At 48.3% G+C, this 21,756-nt stretch overlaps 1 protein-coding gene across 1 annotated transcript in view; it reads right to left on the minus strand.

The window, feature by feature from the left end:
* The window catches only part of TMEM123 (transmembrane protein 123), a 316,475-nt gene that overhangs the window by 197,168 nt on the left and 97,551 nt on the right, over positions 1-21,756 (minus strand). The window contains exons 2-3 of the mRNA XM_078657007.1: positions 16,843-16,992; positions 2,507-2,548 (exon numbers count right to left, since the gene is read on the minus strand). Coding sequence (XP_078513133.1) covers positions 2,507-2,548; positions 16,843-16,992 — 192 coding nt within the window. The remainder of the gene's footprint in view (positions 1-2,506; positions 2,549-16,842; positions 16,993-21,756) is intronic.

Here is a 21,756-nt window from a genome sequence, read left to right on the forward strand (position 1 = left end):
CAGGAGGTAGAGGCATAAAGATAGGGGGAAACCACGCCAAGGATGCCAGGTCTAACATCCTGCATCTCCAGTGTGGATTACTACAGCATCTTCTTTTGCCACAGTAAGCGGAAGAACATTAGCATTACCTTCCACAGACCTGGTTACCTTACACACACTAGGAGCTTGTCACACCTAGCCAAAACCTTGATTAAGAAGGTTCAACACCACCAGTATTCTGCAGATCGCCAACAATACGTTTAATAGGAGACTACATGAACTGGGAATGGTGAAATATAAAAGACACTAATCCACAGTTTCTAAACAGGTAAACAGCTTGTCCCTTAGTGTGAATGTCTTTGTCATTGTCCTCGAGGGTAAATCAGGTGTAGTCTCAGTAAATATAAAACAGGAACTGTTCTTTAAATTTAGGATCAGGTTATAGTTGAGTAATAGACGCCTTGCAAGATGCAGCAGCACTCCAATAGTCCGCCACCTCCGAGCACGTAGCATCTGCCCAACCAGCAGCAAATGAATTAGAATTACCGATTCGGTAAATACCGAATCGGTAAGAGGGGGTAGACTTACAAGGGTGGCAGGATATCACATTGACACCCTGTTGCACCCCTGAATAGTGCATGGGTGCACATGTGGCACACATACATGCCCTAAGGGCATGTATGTCTGCCACATGGCGCTGTTAAAAAAGTACAAAATTGCTTTTTTAACGGTTTTCGTTATTTACCACCAACTTGTTGTTGGTGGTAAATAACGAATCCTTAAATGTGAAAAGCACTCACTTGAGTGCTTCCTACATTAAGGATTCGGTAATTTACCGAATCGGTATGTTAAGAATTCGGTAATTTACTGATTCCTTAAGTTACCGATTCTGTAAAATACTGAATCCTACAATCATGCCACCTTACATTCCAAATGCCAAATACCGGTCAGTAACGGTCAAAATTCAGTAATTTCGGCCGTTACCGACCGGTATTGGGCGACCTACATCTGGCCCAAGGTGTCTTGTTAATGTTCTTTTGACATTATTCAATAGGCAGACATAGAGGCCTTTCCCATCAGAAAGCACAGGGCAAATGAAAACCGTTTTACCATTTTAGAATTAAATTATTCCTGAATAAATTCCCCCTTTTGTATTGTTTAAGGAAAGTTGCGTGCCTATTTTCTAGAATTCTGGTCACCACCTTAAGACAAGTTTTATTAACATGACAATTTATGAACCTCTAACAAGACAGAATCCATAAAATAGCCTGCTCTAGGTCTCAGCTATGAACAGCTTTATCTGTGGGCAAGATATATTTGTTCTCATACATATAAAGTAGGCTCAGAGCCAGCCCTTGATTATGATTGGAGGCTTCGAAATCTATCTCACGTCACTGTGACTTCTTTTGATTCAATGGCTTTCTTACATATGCATACATTTGTCCTGCCTAGGAGAATTTCAGTCCTTTAGTGTTCTGACTGGATGAGTAGTATCCTTCCACTGCTGGCTTGATGGAATTGTTTTTTTGTTGTTGCATGTAGCACTCCTTGAGTTGCATGTATTTCTTCGCTCTTTCCCCTACTTGGTTCTGCGCATCCCAAGGTGCTCGCTTTTTACTCGCAATTACCTTTCTCGGATGCTTTCCTCATTCCCTTTGCATTTTACATTTAATGTAATTTATTTATTTTTTAACAATGGGCCAGCAGCTCCAAAGTGCTGCCAGGCTGTTGACGTAGTTTACCTACATTCGTATGAACTTTTTTTTTTTATCCTTTAAATGTAACTCTCTGACACAACCGTCCGCCATGTTAGAACAGCACACAAAAAATGGCTGCCGTGCGTCACTATGCCTGTGCACATCTGTCACGACCCGTACATACATCAGGACACATACGTAGACATCAGCAGCTATCTTGGAATTGGTTTTCTTTAAAGAAAACCAATTGCAAAATTGCCCATCAAGCATGTGCATGCATCGTGATACATGATCTCATATGTAATTGCCCATAGAAAAAGCATTAGCAAAGCCATTAAATTAGAATTACACAGCCGGACCTTTGACTTTTCAGTTTTGGGAGTTGCCTAGCAAAAGTGGAAAACAGAAAAAAGGAGAAAACAAACAAAAAGCAAAACAAATACTTGAAAGAGCAAGACACATGAAAATATCCTAAAAACATAAACTTCTCTAGAATAAAAAACCTGCAGTGTAAACAAAACAAAAGCCACAGAAGATGGACCTGCATCCAACAATTGTGCCTGTTACTATGGATATGAACCGTTAAAGTCGTATCTGGTGACTCTTCCAAGGATGAGATCAAACTATCCAAGATACAACAGTGGGATGAGATGGCCCACATCTCATTTGCTACAGCAAAAACAAGGCAGGAAATCTAATGCAATAATACAAGTCAACATGCTAGTAATATAGGCATATCCGCTACACAATACTCTTGATTGTTCATAGACTACAGGCGATAAACAGCACAGGAAGTGCACTCTTTCAGTGTCCTTCATTTCACACAATACCTTTTGTTGTAGCCGTCTCCTTGCTTGCAGTCGTAGCATTACCTGAAAATACAAGAAAACAAAAAACTATATAAATAACCACAATAACGACTACTACATTTGGTACTTGTGCTTACTGCTCCATTAAGCCTCTCTGCAAAGTCATTTCACACATTTGTCTACCTCTTCTCCAACAAGCCTGGTGTGAGGCTAAATGAGTGCAATAGAATACCAAGGAACTCACGTTCATCTGCATACTAGACATGGAAATATTTTTTGTCTACGTGAGGAAATAAGTCGGTCTGACAACAGCAGTACACATCTATTGGTTCACATAGGACAAAGAAAAATTCTATGTATTTGAAGACAAAAGTACAAAATACATTGCAATGATGAGGAATGTAATACACTGTTTAGCTGCTGAAAAATAGGAGCATATTACCAAAATACAAAAGGAAAAAACACTTGGTGAACCAACTGTGAAACGTGCATTTTGTGGTTCCGCCACCTCTTGGTAACCTGGAGTAGATTACTCCCTTTGCCAAGGGTACACAAGAATTTCAGACCCCAGAGAGATGGGCAAAATGTTACCCTGTTCGCCATGCAGTACTAAGTGGGTTTAATACACTTGGTGCAGAGTACCACGAAGAACCTATAGGTTATCGTAACCTGGTGACAATCTCTCGCTGCTGCAGTCATTAGCAGAGGATGCCAGTAAGTCAGGAAACTACTACTAATAATCCTTTACAAAAGCAAAAGGTGTTTCGCGGGGTTTCAAATCTGTGGTTCTGGTGTCAAGCATACATTTCTGCATAATATTTGTAATCCACTTTACAAATCCTATTTTCCTGGCAATAAAAGGTTACATCCTTCCAGAGTGGCTTGTGACTTGCTCTTGTGGAAATGACAAACCCGTGATAATGGCAGATGGTTAACTGTACGGGCAGCAAAAATTGCTCTGGCATTTTTAATCACCGTTTACAGCTATTACCAGCAGCGTGGGGCTTTCCGATAGCGTGACTATCACCGGTCTAACTTCTGAGAAATCCTACAAGAAAAGGTTGATTTCGGGCGGGATTTCACCTTATCTGTCCTAAAGTATTGCCGCATAGGAAGAACCAGTCTAACTGCTGCTTGCTAAACCTGGCTTACGAAGAAGGAATATATGATTATACCACGATTTCAAATACCACGCATGGCTTTACCACGCGAATTTTACATCGCAAGTGGCTTTACCACGCTGGTATTTACAACGTAGGATTTTACTACGCCTAGAAACGTCTTACCTGCACGTCTTTCTCTACGAGCCCTTACTTCCATCCTCCATTGAAACAAGCGTCAAAACACGTATACCAAAATAAAAAAAGGACTGCTTTTTTGACGTACACGGCACGTCTTTGGGGGAGGCTCTTTCCTTTTTCTTTTAAATTTATGTTCGTTTTTTTTTTAAAGTAACCTGCTTGTTATTTTTGGGGGGGAGACCCCCCCCAGCCCCCCTCCGAGCCCCCCCCCCTCTGCCCCCCAAGCCCACGCAGAACAACATGAAGGAATACCACGTCTCCCCCCCCAGCCCGTGGTAAAGACATCGTGGAAGGCACCCTGCGTGGAAGGCACCCTGCGTGGTAAGTGTCACGTGGTAAAAGTTAGTAGTGGTAATGCCTTCGTGGTAAATGATGTTTCCCACGAAGAAGGGTGGGCGCATTTATCAACGCATGCAACGCAATGCAGAAAGCCACTCTGCTGCGCGAAGGTGCAGGAATGCGCCATATTTAACATCACACAGCACATTCCGGCCTTTTCCTAGCACCAACGCAGGCACCCTTGCACCATAGTTCCTCTTCCTGCACAAAAGCAATCCTCTGAGGCATTTCATGTGTGCTACAAAATGCAGAGTCCAGGTCTCCCCATCTGGGGAGACGTGGACAGAACATATTTGTAACCCAGCGTCACGATTGCACAAGTCAGTCCAAAGGGCCCCTGCTGCTCCTTTTCTGCTGCATCCACAGACCTCCACCCCGCTTCCTCAGCCGCAAGTCGGATCCTCCTTCACCGGTGTCCGGCTGCTTTGGTGCTGGTAGTTCAATTCCTAAGGCAGATGCAGCGTCCTTCAACTCTGTGAAATGAAGGTTCATATTGTCCAAGGAAAAGGCCAGACAAAAGGGATAGGTCCAGCGATATTTTAACTTGCGCTCTCTCAAGACTACTGTAACGGGCCTGAACTGCTGGCGTCGAGCAAATGTGGCCTTGGCCACAGCCTGAAACCGTGAGCAAGAAACTTTCTGAAACGACACCCTATCAAGGGCCCATACTTTCTGGAGTATCAATTCCTGGTCCTGAAGGAACTGAATTTCGCCAGCACATCCCTGGGCTTTCTGGAATCTCCGGGTGATTGTGGTCCCACTCTGTGCACACTCTCCAGCTGGACCTCAGGTCCCTTTTCACACACCACCGTCGAAAAGAGTCCCACCATGAATGCTTCGCGGTCTGGGCCCTCACATCCCTCCTCTAGGCCTCTCACCAGGATATTATCTCGGCGGGAACTATTTTGAGGTCCTCACACCGGAGCATCAAGGCTTTCAATTGGTTTTGCAGGTCGCCAGAGTGGGTTTCAAGCGGTCGTATCCAGGACGCTGGATCTTGGCATTGCACCTCGTGGTCCAGGGTGCGGGCTCCAATCGCGTCGACATCCGCCTGCAGGGCCACCAGACTGCCCCCCATTTCAGCTTTGAATGCATCGAACGAGGGCCCCATATCAGCTTTTATATCATCTCGAAGCTCCTTCCTAAATTCTCTCAGCAAGATCATCAGGTCCTCCCTTGTGAGCGCCATGCCTCTGTCGGACTGGGCCGTCCCTTCACCGTCCCCCCCTTGGTCGCCGGGGTGAAGAAGCTGGAGACCTTTGTGGGTTGGGCCTTTTTGGTGGCATAAGGGCTAGGGTGCAACAACATCCCGGGGCCCCCCTGCTTCAGGAATGACCGGATGCCACATGGGATCTGCAAGGACACCTCAGGACCGAGCCCGGAGTCTTCTGCCAAAGGCATCCACCACACATCGCAGAGGATGCGTCAATCCCCTAGTGCCTGAATTCCACTGGATCGAGAGCCCCCACCAGCAAGGAGGCAGGATGCCTGAAACAGGTACTCCGGAGGATTACGGGATCTCCAACCTGGGGCCTCAGGACAGAGCTGCTCGTCAAGGGCTTAGGTGCCCGGCCGGTGCCATTCGAAGAACAGGCAATATATTCTCAGGGCCCAACCTGGAGCGTTGCGTTTCCGTGGGTGACTCCCTAGCACCAGGAATGGCCAGGGGCACTGTGAAAGATCTCCTCAGGGACGTCTCAGGTCAGTCCCAGGATCATTCGTCGGAGGCCCCCACTGCCTCCCGCAAGACATGTACAATGCCCTTAACGCCTGGGTACTGACGCTGCTGGGGCCTTTACAGGTGAGGAAAACAGGACGCCAAAGCAGAGCGCTGCGTGGTGTTGCAACGTCCTCAACTGGAGGCCCAGGCACAAGGCTGCTAGTCATGGAAGCAAGAGCCTGACTGGCACGATGTTAAGGTCAGCCACTGCATTCCCGGGGCTCTGCCAAGGTTACTGCAATGGTGGAGGGGGCCCCCAGCGCTCTTCAGGACATCTCCCATGAGCTGATTCCCCCGTGGCCAGCCTCCGCCACTCACGGATCCCCCGTCTTTCACCTGGCAGTCCGTTTGCGCTGTACTCATCTCTTTCCCAGGATCGCTGCTATGTCCCTACAGCAGTGGGCTCGGTACTCAGGGCTTCACGTGATCCACTGAGGGAACTGCCGAACCTCCGCAGCAACGGGTCACCTCCTCGGCCCGTTAGTCCCGCCCGGGACTGACAAGCTGGCTGCCAGCATCGCGTCCCGCCACCAGCCGCCATCTTGTCTCGAACTTCGCGGCCCCCGCCTCCGGGTTTCCACCTCACCTCTCACACCATTAGCAGCCCTGGAAGCTGCCGCTGGGGGGGTCTCATCATCTCTGGATGTTCAGGGGGTTCGGGCAGCCCGCTTCTTGGGTGCCAAGCACGGGAAAGTGAACTAAAGTGGCCGGGCCTGGAGCAGAGCCGAAAGGGATTACGTCTGGTCGTCCATGATGGTTGGCCCCGCCCCCAGTGTCGTTTCATTTTGTCTCTCAGAGTGTACTATGGCATTGATCCATTGAGCACGAAACATGAGCTCCTTTGGAGGACTGAACGGTCTCATTTACTGAATTATTACCAATTTTGACTGTGTATGTTCTGGAAATGCCCAAAAATTAGGGTGCACAATGAAAAAGAAAGACCTTGAGACCAAGGAAGAAGCTCTGATCTGGGGAGGCTTTCACCTATCATGTAAAACAAAGCAATGTTGGAGTTTTTCAGACACCAAGAACCAAGACACTCTAGTAGCATAAAAACATCCTTCTAAGGTTAAAGACAGACTGATCTGAAGTAAGAATATTCGAGTGATTGGATAGGAGTTTCCCAGCATAGTACAAATGTGTACCCTTCAAACTGAAGTGACCAGGATCCTATTCCTTAAAACGACATTTAGAACTTGGAAGCAACAAGAAGCTATACCACAAGATATGACTTTCTGGATTGTAATCATGCATAGTTCAACTGGATTCCATTGGACAACAGGGGCATGCCAAATGGGCATATCAGTTTGCAAGTATGCTGAAAGCTGATAAAGGTAGTTAATGCCCATGTTGGAACTGGGGGTCTATAGTTGGCAATGGCTTACACCTTTAACCAAATAGGGACCCTTGCTTCTAGTCAGGGAAAGGGGATTACACTCCTGGATAACCCCTGCTCAACCCCTTGGTAGCTTGGACTCTTTTGAGGTCCTCGCACTGGAGCAGACAGTGATCTCAGAGGCAGTGTGTAAAGCAGTTGTGAACACATACAGCAGTACAATGAAAACACTACAGATGGACACCACACAGGTTTTATAAAAATAAGCATTCTTTATATAGACTTAACACAAGACCACAAACGGCAAAAATCCACAATTCTGCAATCGAAAATAATACTTCAAGATGGTAGAGGTAGTTCAAAAATAGGTTATTCACTTAAAAGCAGTTTTTACCAACAGATACCCCAAACGGGAGTTATCACGAAGTCAAGGTCAAAAGAAATCCCAAAGTACGGCGCCGTCCGCGAGGTGCGTTGTGTCGGCCCAGAGTCAAAACAGATCCACACAAAACAGTACCTTGGAAAAGCGAAAACAAAGACAGCTCACGGCGTCGGGGAGATGCGGTGTCGTTGGCGCTGTCCGGCGTCGGTTCCTTACTTTGGGGGGCAATGTGTAGGGTTATCGATGCTTGTGAAAAGCAGGGGAGGCGCGGTTCCTTACCGGAGAGGAGGTGATGTCACGATGGCGCCGAAACCACGGTTCCGTACGATGTCATGATCTTAATGGATTCTTGACCACCCATGTCGAGGATCGGCTCCGCGATGGTGTTGGCTTCGGAGTCGATGCGGCACAGCAGCAGGCGTAGGGCCTACGTCGCAAGTCGGAGCAGAGCTCTGGCGTCGGTGTTGCAATTTCCTTCAGTAGCAGCTAGAACAGCAAGTTCCAGATGCAGGCAAACAGAAGGGGAGAAGTATTTTGTATCCCTGAGACTTCAGACAGGAGGCAAGCTCAAATTCAAGCCCTTGGAGAAGTATTCTGCAAGATGATGAAAGTTTCTTCTCCTTTCCTTGGCAATAAAGTAACCGCTGCAGGCCAACCCAGCAAACAGCACACTGGCAGAGGGGCAGTCCAAACTCCTGCAGCTTCCTTGGTTCTTCTCCTTGGCAAAGGTTTGTCTTGTTTTCCCAGAAGTGATCTAAAGTCCTGGAGTCTGGGCCCCAATATGTATACCAGTAAATCCTTTGTTCTCTGAAGGCAGAGGGTCCTGTACTAGTCCAAACCAGTTCAGGGTTCATTCTGCCAGTGTACACCTTCTTCCTTTGTCAGTGTGGGCCAGGGTCCTCAGACACACCACAGGAGGTGGAGCAAGCATTGTGGAAGGCAGGCACAGTCCTATTCAGGCCCAGGTGCTACTCCTTCCAGCACTCTACATGCAGATAGGTCTATTCAGCCTTGTGCTGACTCACCCTGTCTCCTGGAGCCTCCCCAGTCCCTGTCACTCACAAACCAGACATGCAATACACAACCTAGCAGGCAGGCTTGGATGGTTAGGCAAGAAAATACCTACTTTCTAAAAGTGGTATTTTCAAACACAGAATGTTAAAACCAACTTCACTAAAAGATGCATTTTTCCATTCTGAGTTCAGTCATACTAAACTCTAATTCCTACCATGTTCCCTGAGTCAGTTAGGATTATAAGGTGTTATAATCAAACTGCCCATTCTGGCCTATGGGGACAACTAGCCTTGCAATAGTAAAAAACGAAATGGGCTGTAATTCACTATCAGGACATGCTACGCACATCAGGGCATGTCCTAACTTTCACATACAATGCACCCTGCCCGAGGGCCTACCTTAGGGATCTCTAATATGTAGAAAAGGGGAGGTTTAGGGACTGGTAAGTGGGTGCACTTACCAAGTCGACATGGCAGTACTAGACTGCACACAGGCTCTGCAATGGCAGGCTTGAGACAAACTTTACAAGCTGCTTCTGGGGGTGGCACAATCAGTGCTGCAACCCCACTAGCAACATTTGATCTACAGGCCCAGGGCACACATGGTGCACTGTACTAGGGTCTGACAAGTAAATCAAATAAGCCAATCATGGAGTTACTAATCCATTACATCAATTTAACATAGGGAGCACTTGCACTGTGGCACGGAATAGCAGTGGCACAGTGCCCAAAGCGTTGAACCAGCAAAAACATGTATAAAACAGAGGAGACAACAGCCAAAAAAAATGGAAGGGAAACTCACGCCAATGGTACCAGCTCTAACAGCCCACAAGAACAATGTATGGCTTTTGAAAAGAACTGATCCTCATGTAATGCCTTTATGGTGGTCTGATGGTAGGGAATAGAGTGTGTCAGGCAGTGTTTTGTTGTGAAGGCTCCTGAAACTAACCATCAAGGGGTCAGTGCCTGTGAAACTGGCCTGGGAATATGAAACAACATAAAACATTCTTGAAGAACAAGTTACTTACCTTCGGTAACGATATATCTGTAAGAAACAGTAGTTAGTATTAGAATCCTTACCTTAGAATATCCCCAGGCGTCAGTCTGGATCCGGAAACTTTTGCGTAGCAGTACCCCTGCGCGTCGGTAGGCGTCGTCTGCAGGCGTCCCCTGCGGCTCCGCGTCCGTCGTGCGCCGTGATGACGTCGCTGGAGTATATAGACGCCGCCTCCGCGCGCTGACGTCAGTTCTTTGTACACAGCTTTTCCGCGCCAGAACACGCAGAGCCATGTGAGAACTAACACTGGTGCCATTTGAAACTAGGGCCCTGAAAGGGATGTCCTTAACCCTAGGTATCAGTTCGCAGAACGGGGAGGATGGGTGGGGCGGTAAGGAATCTAATACTAACTACTGTTTCTTACAGATATATCGTTACCGAAGGTAAGTAACTTGTTCATCTGAAAGAAACAGGTTAGTATTAGATTCCTTACCTTAGAATAGATACCCCAGCAATACCAACCCCGGTGGTGGGTCTGCGAACCAATACAATCCTACACCAGAAAGTCCTGGAGGACCGAACGGCCAAAGAAGCCATCCCTCCGGACTTGACTGTCCAGGCAGTAGTGCCTCGCAAAGGTGTGCAGCGAGGCCCACGTAGCCGCCTGGCAAATGTCCTCCAAAGGGACTCCCCGGCCCAGGGCAGTAGTAGCCGCCGTGGCCCGAGTGGAATGGGCCCTCAGCCCAACCGGAGGCTCCTTCCGAGCCAAAGAGTAGCACGCTTTGATGCACAGAACGACCCACCGAGAGATGGTCCGTTTATGTACCGCCCTTCCCTTCTTCGCACCCACGTAGCCAACAAACAGTTGGTCATCCACCCGGAACTGGCGTGTGCGATCCATATAAAATGAAAGCGCACGTTTTGGGTCCAGACGATGGAGCCGCTCTTCATCCTTTGAAGGATGCGGAGGCGGGAAGAAGGAGGGTAAGGTGATGGACTGCCCGATGTGAAAAGCAGAGACTACTTTGGGCAGGAAAGAAGGTCTAGTTCTCAGAACCACCTTGTCTGGATGAATTGACAGGAAAGGAGGTTTGACAGAAAGAGCCTGGAGCTCACTCACCCTCCTGGCAGAGGTGATGGCAACCAGGAAGGCCGTCTTTAAAGTCAGGAGACGGAGAGGACAGGAATGAAGCGGCTCAAAGGGAGCGCACATCAAGAAAGTCAGAACCAGGTTCAAATCCCACTGAGGCATCACGAACGGAACAGGTGGATACATGTGCGTGATGCCCTTCAAGAATCTTGTTACAATAGGGGACCTGAACAAAGAAGGTTGATCAGGCAGCCGTAGAAAGGCCGAAAGGGCAGAAAGGTAGCCCTTGATAGTGCCCAGAGCAGAGAAGAAAGAGGAGAACCTCGGAAAGAGGGGCAGAAAGAGGGTCCACAGCCTTTGCTGTGCACCATGCCACAAATCTGTTCCACCGGCAGGCGTATACCGACTTTGTGGAGGGACGCCTGGCTGCCAGAATCACATCACAAACCTCAGGAGGCAAGTCAAATGGCCTCAACTGTCGCCGCTCAATCTCCACGCATGGAGGTGGAGACTGGACAGGTTCGGGTGGAGGACCGTCCCCTGCTGCTGCGACAGAAGGTCCTCCTGAAGGGGCAGGCGGATCGAGGGACCGACTGACATGCTGAGTAGCTCGGGATACCAGTACCTTCGAGCCCAGTCCGGAGCCACAAGGATAACTTGGGCCCGGTCGCGCCTGATCTTCTTCAGCACTCTGGGCAGAAGTGGTATAGGCGGAAAGGCGTACAATAGACCGCAACTCCACTCGCGCCGAAAGGCGTCGCCGAGCGAGTGCCGTCTTGGAAACTCCAACGCGCAGAACTGATGACATTGCGCGTTCTCTTCTGTGGCGAATAGATCTAACCAAGGCTCTCCCCATTGCAGAAAGAGGCCTTTCGCCACGGCCGAGTTCAGACGCCATTAGTGATCCACCGAGCACCGACGGCTGAGTTCGTCCGCCCTGGCGTTCAGAGAACCTGCCAGGTGTTGAACCGTCAGAGTCACACCCTGACGTTCCAGCCATTGCCAGAGACGCAGAGCCTCCTGGCAAAGGGTCCACGACCCCACTCCGCCCTGCTTGTTGCAGTACCACATGGCGGTGGTGTTGTCCGTGAACACCTGCACTACACTCCCGTTGACAAAGGGGAGGAATGCCTTCAGTGCTAGGCGAATCGCCCGCAGCTCCAACATGTTGATATGGAGCCGGGACTCCGCCGGAGACCAGATGCCTCTGATCTCCGCCTCTCCCAAGTGGCCTCCCCAGCCCTGGAGGGACGCGTCCGTCACAACTACGTGCTCCGGTTGGGGAAGGGAGAGGGATCTGCCTCTGACCCAATCGCGGTCCGTAAGCCACCACTGCAACTGTCTCGCAGTGCCCTCCGAGATCAGGACATGGTCGGATAGGTTGCCTTGATGCTGGGCCCACTGAAACTTCAGGTCCCACTGCAGAGCCCGCATCCGCCACCGGGCGTGATGCACCAGAAGGATGCAGGAAGCCATCAGCCCCAGCAGCCGCAGCGTCAACCTGACCGAAACCCGGGATAACGGCTGAAAGATTGGAATCAGAGCCTGAATATCCCGGACCCGCCGTTCCGGAGGATAAACCCGAAACTGCGCCGAGTCGAGAACCGCTCCGATGAAAAGGAGCTTTTGAGAGGGACACAGGTGTGATTTCGGCACATTGATGGAAAACCCCAGCTCGTGCAGGAGGTCTGCCGTCATCTGAAGGTGGTGGACGACTGTCTGGGGCGAGCCCGCCTTCAACAACCAGTCGTCGAGGTAGGGGAAGACTGAAACCCCTAACCGGCGCAGATGAGCTGCGACCACCGCCATCACTTTCGTGAACACCCGTGGGGCGCTGGTAAGGCCGAATGGGAGCACGATATACTGAAAGTGCTCGTGGCCTACCGTGAACCGCAGGTAACGTCGGTGGGCCGGCAGGACGGGGATGTGAAAATACGCATCCTGCAAGTCCAACGCCACCATCCAGTCTTGTGGGTCCAGAGCAGCCAAGACCTGAGCCAAAGTCAACATCTTGAACTTCTCCTTCCGGAGGAAGCCGTTGACGTTCCGTAGGTCCAAGATAGGACGTAGGCCCCCCTTGTCCTTCTTGGGTACCAGAAAGTAGTGGGAATAGCAACCACACACTACTTCTGGCCCAGGAACGCGCTCGATGGCCCCCTTGGCCAAGAGGGCCGTAACTTCCTCCTGCAGAAGTGTCAAGTGGTCCCCCGACACACGGTGGTTCTGCGGTGGCATGGCTGGAGGAGTGCTCTCGAAGGGGAGGGAGTAGCCCCTTCGGACGAGCTGCAGCACCCACCTGTCCGATGTGACGGTGCGCCAGCGGGAGTGGTGATGGCGAACCCTGCCACCCACTGGCGTCACATGGGCCTGAAAGCTCGGACTAGGAGGATTTGGAGGCTGATGCTGCGGGGGGAGGTGTGGCCTGACCTCGCCGCTGTCCCCGACCGCCTCCACGGCGGAATCCACGGCCGCCACCGCGTTGAGAAGTGTTCTGCGGTGCGTGGCTGGCAGCACGTGTGGGACCGCCCCTTCCGTGGCCACGAAAGGAGCGAAACGAACCCGTTTGCTGGCGCTGGGTCGAGAGACCCAAGGACTTGGCCGTGACCCTGGAGTCCTTGAAGCGCTCCAGCGCGTGGTCCGCTTTGTCGCCAAACAGGCGACTGCCATCGAACGGCATGTCCATCAAAGTATTTTGCACATCCGGCGAAAAGTTGGCGTATCTCAGCCAGGCGTGGCGACGAATCGCCACCGTCGTGGACATCGCTCTGCCTAGCGAGTCGGTCGTATCGAGACCACACCTGATGGAATATCGTGCTGCGTCTCGGCCTTCAATCATAGCCTGACCGAGCTTTGCCCGTACCTCCTGCGGGCATTGTGGCAGACACTCCGCGACCGTATCCCACAGAGAGTGGGTGTAGCGGCCCAAGAGGCATGCGGTGTTGCAAGACCGCAGTCCCAGACTCAGGGACGAGAAGACCTTCTTCCCATACTGGTCGTACCTCTTAGATTCCCGGTCGGGCGGGGCCGACGGGAATACGGTTTGGGAAGTTGAGGCCTGGATCACCAGACTCTCAGGGGTGGGATGGGTGGACAGGAACTTGGGGTCATCCGGACACGGACGGTGGCGTCTGGCCACGTTCCTATCAACAGGCGAACCTGAAGCGGGCCTGGATCACGTGCCCAAAAGAACGTCTGTCAAGGCTTCGTTGAACGGCAGCAGAGGCTCCTGTGGGCATGACTGCGGTTTGAAGACCTCAGTGAGGATGTTAGGCCTCACGACCGCGACGGGGAGCTCAAGGCGCAAGGCCTTGGCAGCCCTCATCAACACCACTGAATAAGCAGCCCCAGCCTCCGAGGCCACAGTAGGAGGCGAGACAAAACCAGGGTTAGGAGAATCGTCCAGACCACTGGCATCACCCAAGTCACCTGTCCAGTCCACGTCGTACTGACACTCGCGTGACAGAGGGTCCTCAGACCCCTCCCAACCCTCTCCATAATCTGCATCCTCACCATATTCTGAGTCAATGATGTAGACCGGCTCCTCGGGGTCAATGGGCCCCATCGGCGCCGGACTCCGCGTCCGGAGTAGGAGAGGGAATGGGGGTGGCGCCGCCCGGAGCCGGCGCCGGAGCCCCGACGCCGGCCGGAGCCGGCGTCGGAGTCCCGGCACCGCGCGGAGGCGGCACCATGGGTTGCCCCGATGGAATCGGCGCCAGAGAGGCCGGTGGACCAGCTGGCGTCGACCCTGAAGGGCCCAGCGGCGCCGGGGCCGGAGCCGCCGGCGGCGTCGGGGCCGGAGCACCCGACGGCGTCGGGGCAGGAGCACCCGAACCGCTCGGGCCCCCGGACGGGACCACCGGGCCCGCAGGCGCCGTAGGCCCCGGCGGAGGAGACAGCGCCCTCATGGCCATGAGGAACTCCTCTATCTCCTCGCGCGACGCGCCTTGCCCAGGGACCGTCGGGTATGGAGCAGGCAGCGCCGGCGACCCACGCGGAGCCGCGGGGGTGGGGCCACCCGAACCCCCGGCCGCATCGCGCGAGCGTCGGGGGGAGTCGGGGGTACGATGACGACGCCCCGACTTCTTGTGCCTCTTACCTGAGGAACCAGAGGAATGGTGACGACTTCCGGAGCGCTCGTGGTGGCTCCGCGACCGCTCCCTCGACCGCTCCCTCGACCTCCGGCCGGACCAGGACCGCTCCTGACGCGGGGCCGACACCCGGAGCTCGAGTAGCTTGCGGGACCGCTCCCGTCTAGCCTTACTCGTCAAGGCCCGGCAGTCGACGCAGGACTCCACGTCGTGGTCCGCGCCCAGGCACCGGAGGCAGAGTCGGTGGTGGTCCGTGACCGACATCGTGTGGTCACACCCGTCACAATTCTTAAACCCGGGCATCCTATCGGCACCTTAGAGTTAGAAAGAATCAAAAAACTTTGGTCAAAAGACCGGAGTACTGCTCTTCGGATCTGCGCTAACTGGCGCGGAAAAAAGAAGAACTGACGTCAGTGCTCGGAGGCGGCGTCTATATACTCCAGCGACGTCATCACGGCGCACGACGCCGACGACGGACGTGGAGCCGCAGGGGACGCCTGCAGACGACGCCTACCGACGCGCAGGGGTACTGCTACGCAAAAGTTTCCGGATCCAGACTGACGCTTGGGGATATTCTAAGGTAAGGAATCTAATACTAACCTGTTTCTTTCAGATACATTTTACAAATCTCACCCCACACTAGTATTGCTCAACACATACAAACAAATGCAGGTTTGACCCGCCCACACCTATTCTACTTCCCAGGCCTCTTTACATCTCAAAGCGATCCTTCTGCCAATGACTCAACATAGCACCTTACATCAGCTGCACATGTTGTTCCTCACTGCAGATTTGATACTCCAGCACATGAACCAAAGATCACCAGTTTTTCTACCAATTCAAAGGGGGTTTTACAATCATACAAAGTGACTCTTTTTGTTATTTTTGTATCCACTAACCTATTCCGGCATTTAAATACTTGATTAGCCTCGCCCTTTTATTTCAATTTATGACCACTTTTTCTGATTGCAACTCTCTCCTCTAATTTAACTTTGTTTTGACTCCCAAATAATTATTCAATAGGTCTCCGTCTAAATGCCCCAAGTACCTTTCCTTAACAGTATTACTTTTAAACTCATGTCGTGTTACTAAAGGTGTGCCAAGGATACCGTTGGGGAAAACCTGGTTACCTTTCCAGGCTGTACTGAGGGACACGACACAACAGGCTTCTTCCGGACAGTTAGGTTGCCACATCACGGCAAGGCAATGAATTGTTTCAGAAAAAAGATGTATTGTGTGGATAAGCCTTTCACTTTACTGTAATATAGCTTGAACAAGACATCAGAAAAAACATCAGTAATTACAAGGAAATAAATGGACATATAGGATGTAGTGCATTCTTTGAGTTGTAGTCTGGGACTGACTCTCCATGCCTTAACCCTTCAAAGACTAAAATGCTCTTCTTTCTTGCATTTTCTCCACGTCCTCCTTCCTTCCTATATTTTCACGTATCCATCTTCTGACATTCTTGCCACAGGTGCTCATTACATAGGCATTAACTTCAGCTCTCCCATTTCACAAGCACATCTTTTCTGTCGCTTTTATTAGCAGCATTAAGTTGCATAACTTAAAAAAACAAAATATTACACCTTTGCAACATTTTACTGTTGTCAAACGTGACTTAGATACTTATTCTGTCACGCTTGAACGTTTTCTACAAAACCCGATTAAGATTTGCCTGAAGGGATCCGCGGTTCAACAATTCTGACAAGTGTTCATAAAGGATCACATGCTTATCCGTTTACCTCTGTTTTCCTCCGTTAACAAAAAAGTCATTCAGACTCTGTCTTGCTGCCCTAATGAATTTGCATTGTGACAATCCTTAAGTTTGGGCACTGCGTGGTTCTTTGTTTGAACACTGGGGATAAAAGCACTATGCATGTTTCATATGTTATTAATCCATCAGTCCATGCAATATTGAATGTAAATGTACATTCTTATAACGTACACAAACAAGTGAGGAAAGCGAAAACATGTCTGTGTTATACTGAATTTTAAACCTTTCCATTTAGAAAATGGTAATTTAGTACATTTTATAAAGATAAAGTTACAACAGAAGTGATATTTTTGGAATACAGAAGCATTACTTACTGCTTGGTGTGCTTGGTGTTGTGGCATTAACCTGAGTTGGAGTGGTTTCATTAGTGACTGCAGTTTTATTATCATGAGTCGTCACTTCAGGAGCAACCGTGGCATTTGTTGTAGTATTTATACTGATAGTTGGATGACCTGTAGTTAAGACTAAAAAAAAAGGCAGTAAATACTAACGCCTTTCTTATCTCTTTCCATCCCAATACAAAAACAGTACATTGTATAATTCCTACTAGCAAAGGCGGATAGCATGCTAGAGTGAACACAGCACAGCAGCATGTAGGATGAACAAAGAAGCAGTACATAGTAATGGCACCTAACCAAAAGGCAAAGCATGGAGAAAGGAACACACAGAAAGCATAATCAAGTAAATAAAGAAGAGCAGCATACAGGAGTCCACCTCAGGGCAGCAACCATCTTATCAAATGAAAAAACACAGGGACATTAGGAATCTGTGCACTTGTAGTATTTAAAGGTACTGTCCCTGATACGTCCCCTTTTTTCTTCTCTTCCTTTTATATATTCCTGCCTGTCCCTTGTTTCCCACCTCTCGAAAATGATTGGTGCAGCCTTCGCCGCCATGCACTTCTCTAGGCAGAAATCCTTTTCTTTCATAGCTCTGTAATTCCTCTCAGTATTTGTTCCCTACATTTTTTGAACTTTCTTAAAATTCACCCCTTCAGCAGGTGTTTAAAGGTAGGTTTCCCTCTTTCATAAACACATTCTTGCTTCACCATACCACCACCATTTGCACTTTCCAGTTTTATTTGGATCACAGATTATTTTTTGATCTGTAATAAATTGAATAGATGTGATTACTTTGTAAATTAATTGATAAATTCATGTTTTGCACTCAGCTGAAACAAAATAGCACGAATAGCCTGCAAACTAGCAAAATGCATTATGACGTTAGTTTTAGTTTATTAGTAAATTGCATGGTGACTTAAAACCATTGCGGTAAAACACCAAATTTTAAAATACAAGATACATATTACATAAATACACAGTAAAAGTGAGTGTAATATCACGAGTATAAAACACACATGCGCAAGAATAAACACTTTAAGATCATTAGTCCTCGCCTGTTCTATCTATGCCTTCAAAGGTAAATTGTTCTGATCAACACTTTGTCCATGCTATGAATGGTGGTGTGTTTGTAATAAAGTGCAAGTGCCAAGAGGGTGCGACCAATGTTATTTTGTAAAGAGATTTGAGTGTAGATGGATGGCTCCACTGGTGGGGTACCACACCGCACTGACTGTGCCAATACTTGGTCTTGGTTGTGGGCCTAAAATGTATGTATGGTAAAATAAAGCGCGGATGCAAGAAAAGTGCAAAACAGTGCTGCCGATGTTATCAACTTGATTTGAAGATTAATGAGGAGTGGTTCCGCTAGTGGGCACCGTTTACCTCAGTGACACTAGGGATCTCCTAGAATGTAGGAAACTGGATTTTTTGATTATGAGAGAGAGCGGATTCACTCCAGATATGATCTGTGACTCAGCTCTCACACAGTCATCTATCATCTAAAAATGAAAACATGTTTCTGTCAGGCAACCAAGGTTATACTTCATAACTGGACACATGATATGTTGTCCTCATAGAAAACTGCATCCCATTAGTTTTGTAAAGAACAGATCTTGGAAAAATGGTGTTCTATAAAACATATTTTCATCTACATGTAAGCGGAGTTGAAAATAAAAGTTGAAACATTCAGAATTTGCAGAAAATCTTCTGAATCTTCTGTTCTAGTGCTCCAGATTTCCAAAAACTTTCAGGGACTGATTCTTGGATTCCAGTCATAGGTTCCAATGGGAAGCCATGGACAAAAAAAAAAATCACTGGAACTAATTATTCTGAGTTACATAGAAGTAGATTTATAAAACATACCATAGCGCTCAGTATCAGGTTATGCCAGTTGCAATTCCCACCTATGTGTTTACATCCTTCAAGATAACACCAAACTATACTGTGAGGTACAGCCAGTTTAGCTCTTCTATTGCCTTCAGAACTCATCATGTTGTCACAATCTCCACTTTTGTAGCAAGTCAGTTTTGGCTTAAAAGTGACTACTGATGAATAAACACTGGTGTTAACAGTTATGACATCTCAGCCTCCTTTATTACGCCCAACATTGCAGGTTCAACCCCAATCTACCGTATTCCAGCTACATATCCCTAGGGCATGTCTTCAGCACACTATTCAAATTGAGAAGCAAACAATAGGTCTGTGAAGACTAAACTCATATTGTGGGGTCTGCGCTGCTCCCATGGATCCAAACACTTTGAGGACAGTTAAAGAATACCATGTTAAATCAATTCCTCATACAGAAACAACATACGTGAAGCAACCTGTGAGGCGGATGACTTGAAAACACTCCTCTGTCATCATGGGGCTATTAAGGAATTCAATCTGAACTACAGGATCCCTTACTATCCTGACAGTAAAGCATGCTGACATATATGGAGTGCAAAGATCTCTCCCACAATGATCCTCTAGTGCAAGGAATGAGCTAGTAGTTTGGAAACAGGAAAAGGGCTACACCTTGACCAGAAGGAGGTCACTTCTCAAGACAGAAACACCAAGGGACGCCCCGCAGAGGAGACTTGGTTCTTGCGGCCGAGGTGACTTTCAGCTAATCGACCTGACCTTCGTGGCGCTGTGTGTCTCAACTGGGGCTCTTCGGTTGGCATTTTGGAGGTGATCTATTGATCTGAGGATCAGCAGGTGAGAATTGGAAAATTGCGATCAGATAGGATCGAATTGGTTACCTTTTTGGCTTTTGTTTTTCAAAAAGAACATTTGCAAATGTTTTTGTAAGGCAATGTGGGAAATTTTTTCTCAGTTTTGGTATAAGAGTTTCATGACCACATTGTTGAGTAAAAATTTGGTAAACATGCCTGTTTTGAGTACACTTTGTGCATTATGTTGTTGTTGCAACAAAAATAGAATTTTGGAGGAAAGACAGCCAGCGCCTCTAGAAGGCACTCTGAATTATGAAATGCACATTAAATACATTATTTCTTCCATATTGTTTAGCACATTGAGGAACAAATATAAAAAGGCAGATGCCAGTTTACAGTGGCCACTAAAATGGTACCTTTGATTTAAATAAACTGCAATATGTAGAAGAGCAGCTCTTTAAGAGAAAAAGTAGGCAGAGTATATTTGATGTCGTAGGGTTATGGAGAAAATAAATTAAACAAAAATAGATTAAAGAAGAAAGGGATAGGAAGAAATTTGAAGAACAGCCTATTGTACAGAAAATGAAAGATTTCCAATTAAAAGCACAAGAAGAGAGTGTAGAAAGTGATGAGAGAAGGGTTAAACTTTAAATGCAAAATGTATATGTGACCAGGGCACTCCCTGGTTGTCTGAAGGCTGTGGCAGCAACTGCCATTTCAATCAGACAATCGGCATGACTTGAACTGGATCATAAATTGATGAATTTTGTTCTTTTCAGCTGGAGAGCTTTGCACCTTAGAACAAACCCTGAGGCTGCTAGAATCAGCTAAATCAGTATATCCACGAGACCTATGCCCACCGAGTATTATGGAGAGTATTTCCAGCTTATTCACCCCCCTATCATGTCTCTATTGAACCTTTCTATGGACTTAGCTTCAGTCCCCACTGCTCGGAAAACAGCCTTAGACTCCCCCATTTGAAAGAAGTACAATGGTAACCCTGGCATTCCCTCCAGGTACCGGGCCATTTCACTACTCCCTCTCTTTAGCAAACTTCTAGAGAACGTCAAACAAGCTGCTTTATGCATTCTTGGAAGAGCACAGGCTCCTTGACCTCTCTCAATCGGGTTTCACATTATTCCACAGCACAGGGCCGGCATTAGTTGCAGTCACAGACATCATTAGATCATCCCTAGATGCAGGTCCACCAGCGATGCTAGTGCTTCTAGACCTGACAGCGGCCTTCGACACAGTCTCCCATGGTATTCCTATTCGCAGATTGCATGCCATAGAGGTCTATGGCAAAGTGCTCAAATGTTTATTGACTTCCTGAAGATCGTACTCAAATCAACTCTCTGAATCCCTTTAAATCTCGTACCATGCCTGTTGACACATGGGTACTGCAGGGTTCCACGCTAAGCCCCACTTTATTCAATATCTATGTTGCCCCTTGGCACAGATCTTCAAGGCATGCGAGTTTGAGACTCTTTCATATGACAATGACACAATTGATTATCTCTTTTGGCCATGATTTAGAAGGGGTGAAATCCTGCTTCTCTGACTATATGAAGGAAATAGCTCTCTAGATGTCCAGTAAATGTCTTCAGTTAAAAGGAGACAAAACTCAGATAATTCTATTTTGTAAGGCTCAGGAGCTGTGTAAGTCGGACTGGTGGCCTCCCGAATTGGGGTCAGCCCCGTCCCCTAAGCAAGTAGTCAAAATCTAGGCGTAAAGTTATACCTCATTTTGTCAATGAAAGAACATGTATCCTCGATTTGCGGATTTTGCTTTGCCAACATGAGAATACTGAACAAAGCATTTCCTTGGCTCCCTCCAATTTGAGAAAAACTCTAGTTCAAGCCCTAATCATAAGTCACCTAGACTATGGCAAAGCTCTATTGGTAGCGGTAACTGAGATTTTGCAATCTAAAATGCAGGTAGAGCAGAATACGGCAGCCAGACTACTTTGGAATTTTCAATCTGGGTTCCTCCTCTGCTCCGATTTTGAACTCTCTGCACTGGCTACTCATTAGGAGAAGGCTCATCTTCAAGTTATGCTGCCTGATCCACAAGTCACTAAATGACAATGCTCCATCCTATTTGCTAAATAGGCTTAAGACTCTATTGCCCGACCAGACTGTTAAAATCTAAACACAAGGCTTTTTTGCTAATTTTGTGTATTCGTACTGCTGGAATTGGCAGGAGGCCTTTCTCCTATCTTGCCCCCAT

Source organism: Lissotriton helveticus, chromosome 8 (assembly GCF_964261635.1).
Source record: "Lissotriton helveticus chromosome 8, aLisHel1.1, whole genome shotgun sequence".
NCBI lineage: Eukaryota > Metazoa > Chordata > Amphibia > Caudata > Salamandridae > Lissotriton > Lissotriton helveticus.